General features: G+C 35.8%; 3 protein-coding genes across 30 annotated transcripts in view; 2 read left to right on the plus strand and 1 right to left on the minus strand.

The window, feature by feature from the left end:
• The window catches only part of CASP6 (caspase 6), a 1,021,045-nt gene that overhangs the window by 306,723 nt on the left and 701,526 nt on the right, over window positions 1-12,796 (plus strand). The gene's annotated exons all lie outside the window — the stretch shown is intronic.
• Window positions 1-12,796, plus strand: part of ELOVL6 (ELOVL fatty acid elongase 6) — a 465,493-nt gene that overhangs the window by 98,583 nt on the left and 354,114 nt on the right. For all 26 annotated transcript variants that reach the window (XM_084973203.1, XM_084973195.1, XM_084973204.1 and 23 more), the window contains one exon: window positions 5,987-6,098. The gene's annotated coding sequence lies outside the window, so the exon portion shown is untranslated. The remainder of the gene's footprint in view (window positions 1-5,986; window positions 6,099-12,796) is intronic.
• The window catches only part of ENPEP (glutamyl aminopeptidase), a 93,286-nt gene that overhangs the window by 57,884 nt on the left and 22,606 nt on the right, over window positions 1-12,796 (minus strand). For all 3 annotated transcript variants that reach the window (XR_014811944.1, XR_014811943.1, NM_214017.1), the window contains exons 4-6: window positions 4,149-4,269; window positions 708-862; window positions 155-268 (exon numbers count right to left, since the gene is read on the minus strand). Coding sequence is in view for 1 of the 3 variants with exons in the window: in NM_214017.1 (NP_999182.1) it covers window positions 155-268; window positions 708-862; window positions 4,149-4,269 (390 nt within the window). In the remaining 2 variants the exon portion in view is untranslated. The remainder of the gene's footprint in view (window positions 1-154; window positions 269-707; window positions 863-4,148; window positions 4,270-12,796) is intronic.

The following is a 12,796-nucleotide window of genomic DNA, read 5'->3' on the forward strand; positions in this document are numbered from 1 at the left end:
CCCCAGGTTGTGGTGGTGAATTGCTCTCTAGGGCCTGGGCATAGGCTCTGAACAAGGTGTAGTTCAGTGGAGCCAGCTGGCTTCAGTAATCCAAAGTCTTCAATCTGCTTGGCATGAGGAAAGAGGAGATTTGCAACTTGTGTTTAGGGCTCACCATTTGCCACTCTTTTTCTGCATGGTCTACTCCCAGGAACTCAAAGAAGGAAGCAAATCCTTCGTTTAGCCACAAGTCTTCCCACCATTCCATGGTCACGATATTTCCAAACCACTGAAATTATAAGCAATAAAGAGAGAGTTAAATCTCATGCCTTTGTTAGAGATGTCTAGAAAATTTCAGTACATTCATTTGTTCATGTAAATATTGTCACTTGAGACAGAAGTGGCCGGCATCATACTTAGCATTTAGTCCCTACTTTATTTCTCCTGGTTTTTAAATGATCTCAAATTCTCTTTAGTTTATTGCCTTTTTTTCTATGTTACTGGGCATATTTAAAGTTATAGGAAGACCTCATGTATTTACTAAAGGCAAAACAATGTGTCTTAAAAGTTTCTGTATGGTAAAATGTTTATTAGCACTAAGAAAGACTTTAAAGCAGGATTTTCTGGGTTGGCTATTTTTTATTTGCTGAGTTATAATTAAATTCAGTTATTCCTGTGGTCTTAAGCCACTTTTTAAAACAAGTTCATTTCATGCCGAGAGTCTGTACCTGATGCACAAGTTCATGGGCAACCACAGCGGCCACCCTCTGCTGGTTTGATGAGGCTGATTCATTAGGGTCATAAAGCAGGTTCGTTTCTCTGTAAGTGATGAGTCCCCAGTTCTCCATAGCCCCAGTGCCAAAATCTGGAATAGCGATTTTATCTATGGAAAAACAGAGTCCAGTGAGAAATACATTCTTTCCATTTGTTCATAACATTTCTTACCACATTAAGTTCTTTAGATGAATGTTTTTTAAAATGCTAAAAATAATTTCTCAGAGTGAAAAACAATAATCTATTTGTGTAAACTTTTCTGTCTTTAATGCGCTCAAAATTTCCATGGAACTTTTCCTGCTGGCTCCAGATATTAATGTGTCTTTTATTTTTTAAGAACACTATGGCAAGGCTCTTTTCAAGTCTTCTATAATTTTATGTCTTTGTTCCTTTTTGTAATTCATTTTCATTTGCTTTTTCCCATGGCTTTTACTTAGCTAACACTGAGCGTCTGTTTTAGGGCATTTGCTATAAGAAATAAGAGAATGATGTTTTCAAATGAGGGCTTAGAAGTATGGCGCTTCCAAGCATATATAAATATATTTCTATACAAGGAAACAGATTATTGGAGAATACAAAATTCCACTTTTTCTCTAGTTATGTACAATTTGAGGCCAGCCTGATTCCCTACTAACTGAATAGCTTACTATCCACTTATATGTGTGTATTAAATTGGATCAATATAGAATTGACTATATTCTCTCTAAATTCCCCTTGGGGTCTAAAATGTTGAAATTCATATAGATTTCCAGTTCCCTATTTTTGCCTGGGCCTGTTATCTTATTTTATTTTATTTTACTTTATTTTATTTTATTTTAATTCTATTTTTGTCTTTTTAGGGCCACACCTGCAGCATAGGAAGTTCCCAGACCAAGGGTCGAATCAGAGCTACAGCTGCCAGCCTACACCACAGCCACAGCAATGCGGGATCCAAGCCTTATCTGCTCTACACACAGCTCATGGTAATGCCAGATTCTTAACCCACTGAGCGAGGCCAGGGATCAAACTTGCATCCTATGGTTACTAGTCAAGTTCATAACCCACTGAGCCTCAATGGGAACTCCTGGACTTGTAAGTTTAGTTTAGCTTATTCTTTTAAATTATAGCCACACTTTTATTTTATTTTATTATTATTTTTTGTCTTTTTGTCTCTTTAAGGTTGCACCTGTGGCATATGGAGTTCCCAGGCTAGGGGTCCAATTGGAGCTGTAGCCGCCGGCCTACACCACAGCCACAGCAACACAGGATCTGAGCCAAGTCTGCAACCTACACCGTAGCTCATGGCAATGCCAGATCCTTAACCCACTGATCAAAGCCAGGGATCATACCTGCGTCCTCATGGATGCTAGTTGGGTTTGTTAACCACTAAGCCATGAGGGGATCTCCCTGGACCTACAATTTTAGGCAGGAAGATACAGTATTCATCAGTTTTACGTTAGTCCCAAAACAGAAAATGTTCCGTTTGATTAGTGGGCAGAATACAGCGTCTACAGTTAATGAACTGTAATAATGTTAATGAACTATAATAGGAAATTTCTTTATTATTGTATATAATTTAAATGAGGCAAATAAATGAAAATAAATTTTTATCTAACTTATAAGGTCCTGTCTTTATGGTTAAAATAGAGAGTCTTAAAGCTTTTTCTTAAAGAATGAAAATGGATATTTCTTAAATGGAGGTCAGAATTCCAGCAGTAATTTCCTTTTAGTGTTATTTTCCTTCTTAGGCTTGTTTATTTTATCACAATGTTTGACAATATCCTCTTAATATTTGGAGAAATAGTATCCTCAAGGGCCAATGTTTTCCATAATGTTACAGAGTGTAATTTGTACCTAACCCATAAACAAAAGGAATTTTTTGTAACCTTATTTCTCTGGTGGGTGTTGACATTATAATTAACTCCAGTGCATTTCATTTGGGGGTATAATACATGCAGAAATCAATTGTAAGCAAAGTCTAAGAGTCAATTCTGAAAGAGTTTAAAATGCATATAAAAGTATGAAGGAAAAAAGGAGGAGGAAGAGGGGGAGGTGAGAGGAAGAAGGAGAAGAAGAAAAAATAGGGGAGAGGTAGGAAAAAAAGAGAATAGAGAAATAAATCTGTGAGATATGTACATCCAATCCATGTTATCCTGGGTGGTACAAGAAAGATAAAAAGAGGAGGTTCCCATTGTGGCGCAGGAGAAATGAATCCGACTAGGAACCATGAGGTTGCAGGTTCAATCCCTGGCCTCATTCAGTGGGTTAAGGATCCAGCATTTCTGTGAGCTGTGGTGTAGGTCACAGACACAGCTGGGATCTGGTGTTGCTGTGGCTGTGGTGTAGGCCTGCAACTGTAGCTCTGATCCAATCCCTGGCCATATGCCACAGGTATGGCCCTAAAAAGCAGAAAGAGAAAAAAAAAAAAAGATAAAAAGCAAAAAGAGAAAAAAAAAAGATAAAAAGAAAAAGACTTTTAAATTTATGTGCTTAACATTTTATTAGATATTATTCTGATTTTGATGAAAAGTTGTTTCTCTTCCTGTTTCCTTCTCTAATAGTTATTTGGATCAAAAATTTTTTTAAAAAAATGGAGCATCCACAAGGTTACTCAGAGCCACCGCCATTCCCATGTACAGATGTGGCATTCCAGTTGCTTTGCCCTGATAACTTATTAAAGTAAGGGCAGAAACAGAAATAGAGAAGTCCAGTTGTTGATTGGTTTGTTTTCTTGTTGCCTTCATTTCATCCCTACAGACATCTATAGGGGTCTTACGTTTAAAGTCATTGTTAATCCCACTCAAGATTATTGATAAAGCATTTCTGCTATTGATAAAAGTGTCATATCCACACCATTTTGATTATAAGACTATTTTTATTTTAAAAACAAAACACATTCCTCCCATTCTCCATATGAGAAAAATGCTTATGGAAGGAGCACCAGCATTTTATCTTAACTGCCAAAGAATCTAGAATTAGTCTTGTTTAATAATGGAAAGACTGGAAGTACATAGGATTCTGACAGCATTATTTAGCCCTATTTTTTATTAACTCACTGATGGTGGAGAGGCAATGTAAACTATTGAGATGAGCACTACTTTTGAAATCACCTGATCTAGGTTGCTCATTTCTGGCTCCATCATTATCAGTGTCTGCAGTTTTACATATATACTTTAATTTTTATTTAGAAATAAAATACTGTACATTATCAGGTAAGAACAGAGTATAGACATTATTCTTGGAGGAATACAGACTGGATCTTTCAGTATCTAGTAAGTATTAGACACACAATGTATGCATATAATAAAAAGACTAAAGGATGACCATTAACTAAGGATGCTAAAACTGGAGGAAATGAGTTAACTTAGGTGAAAACAAAGGCAATATTAAAAAAAGAAAATAAAAATGACTCTCACCTAATTTAGGAAGAGAATATTCCATAGCAAAGTAGTCTTCAAAGTAATCAAACACACTTTTGGTTATGTTTGCAGCATACTCAGCTGTATGCTTTTGTTCTGGCTGGACATATATAGTGAGCTATTAAAAAACACAAAAATCCAGTGAAAATTCTTCATTTGCAGTCAAATGCTTTATCACTGAACTATACCACCTAAAAATTCTTCATTTGATGAAACACAAAAACTATGGTACATGACATAGTGGGAAGAAGATGGGCCTTGGAGTCAGACAAATCTAATAGGAATCCCAGTTTTGCGTGGTCATGGACAGATCACTTACCTCTCTGAGACTTCGCTATAAAGGAAAAGAATACTATATAACCCATGAGGTAATTTCAGAGACTAGAAATAATGGTTAGCATAGTGTCCAATATATTTTTAAATGTTATTACTTTTTTCTATTTAGAACATACATTGTCTTTTTAATTTTCATGTATCTATCTATGCATCTGTTTTTGAGGACATAAAAGCATACGATTTCCCTCATATTAAGAGCCCTTAGATACATGTTTTTCATTTGTGCTTTTCTATCCATTGCTATTCAAATTTCCCTTTTGATATTTTAACTATTCTACTTCTACAGTCTACAATATAATGATTCAGGGAAGTTCCTATTGTGACTCAGCCAACAACATGAATAGTATCCATGAGGTTGCCAGGGTTTGACCCCTGGCCCTGCTTAGTGAGCTAAGGACCCTCAGTTGCCATGATCTGTGGGATTGGTCGCAGAAGCAGTTTGGATCCCGTGTTGCAGCCGCTGCAGTTCCCATTTGACCCCTAGCCTGGGAACTTCATATGCCGCACGTGTGGCTGTAAAAAGAAAAAAAAAAAAAAAAAATGGACTATGAAACCTTGAAAAAACAAGGAGGAATATTAAATGCGTATTACTAAGTGAAAAAAGCCTATCTGAAAAGACTACATACTGTATGATTCCAACTATATGACATTTTTGAAGAGTCAAAACTATGGATACAGTAAAGAAATCAGTGGTTGTCAGGCCGAGTGGAGAGATGAATAGTTAGAGCACAGAGGATTTTTAGACAGTGAGGATACTCTGTATGATACAATAAAGATGGATATATATCATTATTCATTTGTCCAAATATATAAAACATATAATACCAAGAGTGAACCTTAGGGTAAACCAAGGACTCTGGGTATTATAATGTGTCAATATAGGTTCATCTTTGGTAACAAATGTAGTATTTGGAGGAGTGATATTAATAATGGGGAAGGCTATGCATGTGTGGGAGCAGGCGGGTTATGTGAAATCTTTGTATCTTCCTCTCGATTTAGATGTAAACCTAAAACTCCTCTAAAAAATCATTTTTTAAAAGTGAGGAATTCAAATGAGGTCTACTTGCTGAACTTTAGGCCTGATTCAAAACTTTGCTTTCAAAAGTAAAGCAAAGGATGCAGTCACTTGATAAGTTCAAGCCCATCTACCTAACCAGAATAGGAACTCATCATCTTCAAAAAAAAGAAAAAGAGAAACTTTGTATATTTTCCTTTATTCTAGACGCATCTCTAGTTTTACTGTTCTTTTAGGCACACACCTTTAGTCATCTTTTCTCAGAAGTGAACAGCAGAAAGATCCAGTAAGTTAAGGAGGCGTTTCTAAAAGGCATCCCTTGAATTACCTTCACTGGCTCACTGTTCTCACATCTGTTGTGTAATTGACATTCTTGCTTTATTTGCATGAGTAAAGATGTGCTACCTTCATCTCCAAAGACTACAAAACTCACTCATTATCATCCCATCTTTCATTTAAGTTTGTGTTTTGGTTTGCTTTACAGAAGTAATGGATTTCCTCACTGCCCTCCCGTTCTCTTTGTGAACTACAACATGCATTTTCCAAGAAGTTGAGTGAAACTAAGATCCGGTTGGTGGCCACTGAACAGAGCAAAGGTAATTGCCCCCTGTGAAATCAGAAGCATCACGTTCTTATAAGATTGCCATGTTATAAGCCGAGACTCAGAATTTCTCATCTGTGAACTGATTATTGTGTCAAAAGTTCTTCAGAATTTCTACCACAACATGTAGTTGCTGTTGTCTACACACTCTGTACTTTTGTGTTGCACATAATATGAGTTGGGGAGTGAGAGTGTTGAAAAAGAGGAAGGAGACTTTACAGTGACACCCCTCATTGTAGGCAAAGCAATGGGGAGAAGAATGTGCTTTTTCTACCAATATCTTCTAGTTGCCCACACTGGTAGATTGACTCCCTTTAACCAGAATGCTTCTCAGACAGTATAATCTGTTTTTGTTTTTGTTTTTGTTTTTTCTCGCTCTCTCTCCATATATTTCTGTTATAGGCAGCAACAGGAGTGCAGTGACCTTAAAAAGGATTGATATCAATGTAAATTCAGTCAAAATAAAAGTCCCTTTCTCCTTTGTTTCTGAGAAACTCAATACCACTTAGAAGTATGTTCTATCTCTACTGTCTGGCCAGTCTGTGATCTCTGACCCTTATTTTGAAGCATTATCAATCATTTTATGACCATTGCTTTGAGCAACTGAGCTAAGCAATCATAAAATATATAGACATAGCCTATTAACCTTGTAATGTCATTAACGGAAGCATATCTATGTGTCCTATCTGTCATATATAAAAAAAAAATTTATTTTAAAGATTCCTTTCTATGGGCTTTGATAGAAGTAGTTACTTCTCCATCATCTGCTACGCCTCAACACTTCTGTCCAGTTCAGTCAATTACTCCTGATTTGTCATTGCTTTGTAATAATTGCTATCTTTCTAGTTTACCTACTTGCTTTTCTGATATTATTTTTAAAGATACGACTAACCATATTCAAATAGCATGGGGTGAGGAGGTGAGCATGTATGTATATTCATTCTTCTTAACATCTAAAAAGTCTATATGCATTTATTATTCAAGGACTCTATTAAAGGTTAAATATAAAGGCTTTATATAAGTTCTATCTATCTATATATACATACGTACATACATAAGTGTGTGTGTGTGTGTGTGTATATATATATATATATATGTACATACAGATGAAGTTTTTAAGGCTTTAAGAACCTAATTTAAATGCATATATTTAGTTTTTAAAGACAGTAAGTTCCCTAAGCGAATTAGATTACCTAGCTGTACCACTGCTGGATACTGTTAGTAATAGCTCAAATAATTGAATCTGTGGATCTGGTGTCAAATGTAAACTCTGTGCTTGCTAAAGCCTGTATGCAGCTGATTACTCTTTTGGGAGGTGTCATCCATCTGCTTTATCACTGTTGTTGTTGCTGCCTTTCTCTTATCATGTGGGAACCTACTATAAAGAAGGCTTTGAGAATTGTTAATATTGTCCTTTTAATTAAGGCTCTCTGGGAATTTGAGAGATGGAATTTAAATCCATAAGAATTTATTCTAATTGGTGGCCTCACTCCTTTTATGTGTTATCATTATGATTACTTATTAGTCCTACTGAATAATTAAAAATTTCCAGGTAAAGTGATAAGCACTTACCAGGTAGTGTTTCACTCTACACATCTATTTTATGAATCTGGCACTATTAATAACAACAAAATATAATATTTTGCATCACTGATGGTAACTACCCCAATTCTTTCATTAGGCCCATTTCCACAATTATAAAATCCAAAGAGTTCTGAAAATCAAAAGTTTATTTTTTCTGAGAAAATTAATTTAGCAGTACCATCTGACCTGAATTTATAGGAGTTTTTAAAGAAATAATTTTTACTTTTCTCACAAATATATTGCTGTAGAAATATTACTGTTTGATTATAAGGTACCACCCCAGATCCCACTGTAGTGACTCAGTAATATGCAATTTTGTACCATATTACCTTCTGCAAATCTGAAAATTTCTGAATTCCAACATATAGCTAGTCACAAAGGTTTTAAATAAGGATTGTAGACTTCCTCATTGTGTACGAGTTAAATGAAGACAAAACCGACACTAAACTTCAGCACAAAGCTGGTTTCTTATCATAGCATACTGCTTTTCTCTACTCCTGGGAATGAAACCTGACTTCCACCCGCTATAAAATAGAAATAACAATAGTACTTATCTGAGAGTTTATGTGAGCATTAAATAAGCTAAAGCATAAACAATGCTTGACATGTAATAGTTTTATGTGTCCCATCAAGAACATTTGTATCCTCAGAGGAGTTCCTGTCATGACTCAGCGGCAACAAACAGGACTAGAGGATGCGGGTTTGATGCCTAGCCTTGATCAGTGGGTTGAAGGATTCAGTGTTGCTGGGAGCTGTGGTGTATGTCACAGATGTGGCTCAGATCTGGCCTTGCTGTGGTTGTGCTGTAGGCCAGCAGCTGTAGCTCTGATTCGACCCCTAGCCTGGGAACTTCCATATGTCGCAGGTGTGGCCATTAAAAAGACAAAAAAAAAAGAGAGAGAGAGCGAAAGAACAGTAGTATCATGAAAGATAATACATTGAATAGTTAACGTCTATAATTTTCTTTGTCTGTACTTCCTTTTATGTGTGGGATGTCCACCTTGTGGTATCCACATTACTATTAGAAATACTAGGAGAATGAGGAGATGGTATAATCAGTGAAGACCTTAAAACACACTTCAGTGACATTGGAGAGTGGTGACTGCTTCTGTTTCACATCTCAACTGAAGTACAGATTTCTTAGCACATTTCAATCCCTTTAAGGCTTAGCATCCTCTTTGTACACATAGTAGGTGCTCAATAAAGACTGACAAAACATTCTGATTGGAAGAACCCTCAATTCTATTTTCAACACTGATGTAGCCAGGATGAGAAAGAAAAAAGAATTTGATATTGTTTTTAATTGTTTAAGGTACCTAGCTGGTATTACTGAATGTCATCAGTGTGTTTAATTTTATAACTTTATGTTTTTCTAAGTATTTTTCTAGTAGTTGGCAGAAATTTGGGGAGGAGGAATACTTAGCAAAAAGGAAGAGTGAGGAGTTCCCCTCGTGTCTCAGTGGTTAATGAATCTGACTAGGAACCATGAGGCTGCGGGTTTGATTCCTGACCCCACTCAGTGGGTTAAGGATCCGGCATTGCCGTGAGCTGTGGTGTAGGTTGCAGATGTGACTCGGATCCTGCATCGCTGTGGCTCTGGCATAGACCTGCGGCTACAGCTCCGATTAGACCCCTAGCCTGGGAACGTCCATATGCTGCGAGTGTGGCCCTAGAAAAGGCAAAAAGACAAAAAAAAAAAAAAAAAAAAAAAAAAAAAGGAAGAGTGATACTTTAGGTTTTCTCGGGTTTTGTTTGTCACAGGAATATGATATGTTGTTCCTAAATTTTAGTTTGCTCCTTATCCACAGATAAATTATTGCAAATATGCAAAACTTTGGCTAGAGGTTTGGGTGACTAAGGACTATATTTTTGCTGAGGCTTTGAAGGTTTAAAATATGTTCAGAACTTTAGAGTTCCAGAGCTCAGCTGCCATGAGGTGCTGTATGAGAAGAAGCTCTGCGTCATCACCTAGGTTACACAAAATATTTATTGACAGCTTACTTCTCATTTGAGTCAAAATTTGAGTTGTTTGATACTTAATGATTATTATTACTGCAGTAGAATTTTTCAGAACAGTTAACATTAAAAAATCTAACCTCATAGAATTTTATATTACTTATTAATATTATTTTTGTAAATTTAAGTAAAGAATAAGAATCTTTATAAGTAAAGAATATAAATCATTAGCAATCTTTGGTGGCTTCTTAAATTAAATACATTCCTTCAGGGATGATTAAAAATCCTTAATTTAGAAGCCCTTACGGTAAAGAAATAATTTTTTAATTCATTAAAATATTATAAAAATCAAACTCATTGAAAACCTAGCCTCAAAAAGACCACAAAAAGCAAATGTTGGTGAAGATGTAGAGAAAAGGGAATCTTTGTACGCTGTTGGTGGGAATGTAAACTGGTACAGTCACCATGGAAGACAATATGGAGGTTCCTCAAAAAACTAAAAATAGAGCTACCATATGATCCAGCAGTTCCACTCCAGATTTATATCCAAAGAAAACACAAACATTAATTTGAAAGATATGTGCTCCATAATATCCATAGCAGCATATTTACAATAGCCAAGATATAGAAACAACCTAAGTGTCCATCAATAGATGAATTAATAAAGAAGATGTAGTGTACATATAATGAAATACTAACAGCCATAAGAAGAATGAAATTTTGCCATTTGCAACAACATGGATGGACTTGCAGGGAATTATGTTTAGTGAAGTAAGACAGAGACAAATGCTGTATGATATCACTTAAATGTAGATTTTGAAAAATACAATAAAGTAGTGAATATAACAAAAAAAATAGACAAACTCACAGATATAGAGAGCAAACCAGTGCTTACCAGTGAGGAGAGGGACTATGCATAAAATAAATGAGAGATTTACTGTGCATAAAATAAATGAGCTACAAGGACATGTTGTGTAGCCCAGGGTATATAGCCAATATTATGTAATAACTATAAATGGAGTATGACCTTTAAAAGTTATAAATCACTATGTCATAGAGCTGCACCTTATATAACATTGCATTAAAAATATAATGCAATTAGTATTCAAAAAAGGAAATATGGAGCTACCTGGTGGCCTACTGGTTAGGAATTCAACTTTGTCACTGCTGTGGTTTGGTTCGATCCCTAACCCAGGAACTTTTGCATGCCATAGGTGCAGCCAAAAAACAAACAAACAAAAAACCGAAAAAGGAAATATGCAGAGTTGTCTTTTCAGCCACCTTCCAAACATGGTTGCTTTTTATCCTAAATTTTTTTTAAACTTGGGCCTTCTGATCTTCATGAGCAATACGGACATTTTAGCACAGTGAATGGTTCAAGGACTAATATCTGCTACTCCAGGTAAGCAATTAAGAACATAGGCCTTACTTCAAAGGGGCAGGGAACTATCATTCCCCACCCCCACCCCACCCCCCACCCGTGCTCAGAGTAGAGGAGAACCAGATATTGGTGAAAAATAGTAACACTTCCTGCATGTGGGTATGACTATTTGAAATTAACAGATTAAAAAAAAATTAGGGCTCCATAGCTAATTGCAAGGAAGTTCTGTTTGGTCTTAAACCATCTTCTCTCCTTATTCCCAACACAATGATTATTACATTATAATACACTGGATACAGACTATGTACTCCCTAAAGAGTTGTCTAATTTTCTGCCTGTACCTTTCTTTGTGATGTTTATCATGATTTAATGAAACTGCTTGCTAACTGCAAGCCGAGTGCTTTTCAATACAGCAACGTAATTCAAAAAAAAAAAAAAAAAAAAAAAAAAGAAGATAGGCCTTGGTTCAATATTTATTGATATAAAGGGATTCTTGCCAGAATAGTGAGTTCAGTCAGGGTCTTATAGACTCCTAGATTGTACAGTATATAATCTTATTATGAATAGCAACAAATATATGTACCAGAATAATACTGTCAGAAGCAAAATGAGTAAGAATAGTCTTTTGAGTCATGAAATTCCTACTAAAAATGTTGTAATACACAAAAACTGAATAGCTTCGTTTTTTTAGCTGAGCAAGTAATACAGAGACTTTGGCTCTAGATCATGCAGTAAATTGGTGCTTTGATGTACTCCCACTGTTTCTAACATAGAGAAATGTCTATGTAATATAAAAGTGGAAAATCCACAAAATATATCAGGGCTTCGAACAATATAAGCATCTCCCTGAAGTTGATAAAAATACAAAGCAGCTGGCAGGAACTAAAGCTGTCGGCTTATTGGGCTCTGGTTTTGGAAGGAATGAGCAACAGTTCCCTGGGGGTCACATCAAGGTCATGCTTTGGAAATTATGTTTTTGAACTCTGACTACTATTTCTGATTGTTTTCTCATAGTTTTCTGTTATTATTTTTTGGTGATCATATCTTCTTGAATTTCTGAGTATAATAATTACTGGTTGTGTGTGAGAATGTTTAATTTTTTTGCCTTTTTTTTGTTTCCCTAACTATTTCTGTTTACTCACACTGCTTTCATGTTTATTTGTCTTGGATTTTCTCTTTTCTGTTGCTTGTTTTCCTCATGGGCCTGTTTGTCTTAGTTGTCTGTTTAGCTCTAATAATGTAGTACTGTGAGATCGGTGTAGGTTCCTGCTGATGTTGCATTTAAGTAGAGTGGTTTTCCTATAATTCTTTCCAGAGTGAGAAAGCTTGGGAGCATTTGTGCTTGAGTTTTAGGTGCTAGATTTCAATTTAAAGTGAGTGGGTAGGGAGGTAGTCAGATGCCAAAGAGGTGGAATTTGCCTTGAATTGACATTCACACTAGATGGCTTTAAGTTCTTCTGCAAGATTCTGTCCAATTTTGAAGAAAAGAGCCCCACATTTTTTTTTTTTTTTCAGCAGGCAAAACCAGTCTTTTGCAGGCAACTCTGGTTGCCTGTCTCTTTAGATGGGGTGGTGGGAGGAGCACCACCACATTTCAGAAAGTTTAGCCGAGATCATTGTTTGAAAAGAATCTCTAATTTGAGTCTCCACCACTTGCTAGTTGGGTGATCTTGAGCAAATTACTTAAACTCATTGTTTTAATTTTCTCATCTGTAAAGTGGGAGTGATGATTTCTTCCTTATAAAATTATATTGCAAAGACTGTAATGGTTT

Source organism: Sus scrofa, chromosome 8, assembly GCF_054392235.1.
Source record: "Sus scrofa isolate SSC_HxYL_T2T_F1_AM1 chromosome 8, Sscrofa_HxYL_maternal_Yorkshire_Landrace_v2.0, whole genome shotgun sequence".
Classification (NCBI taxonomy): Eukaryota; Metazoa; Chordata; class Mammalia; order Artiodactyla; family Suidae; genus Sus; species Sus scrofa.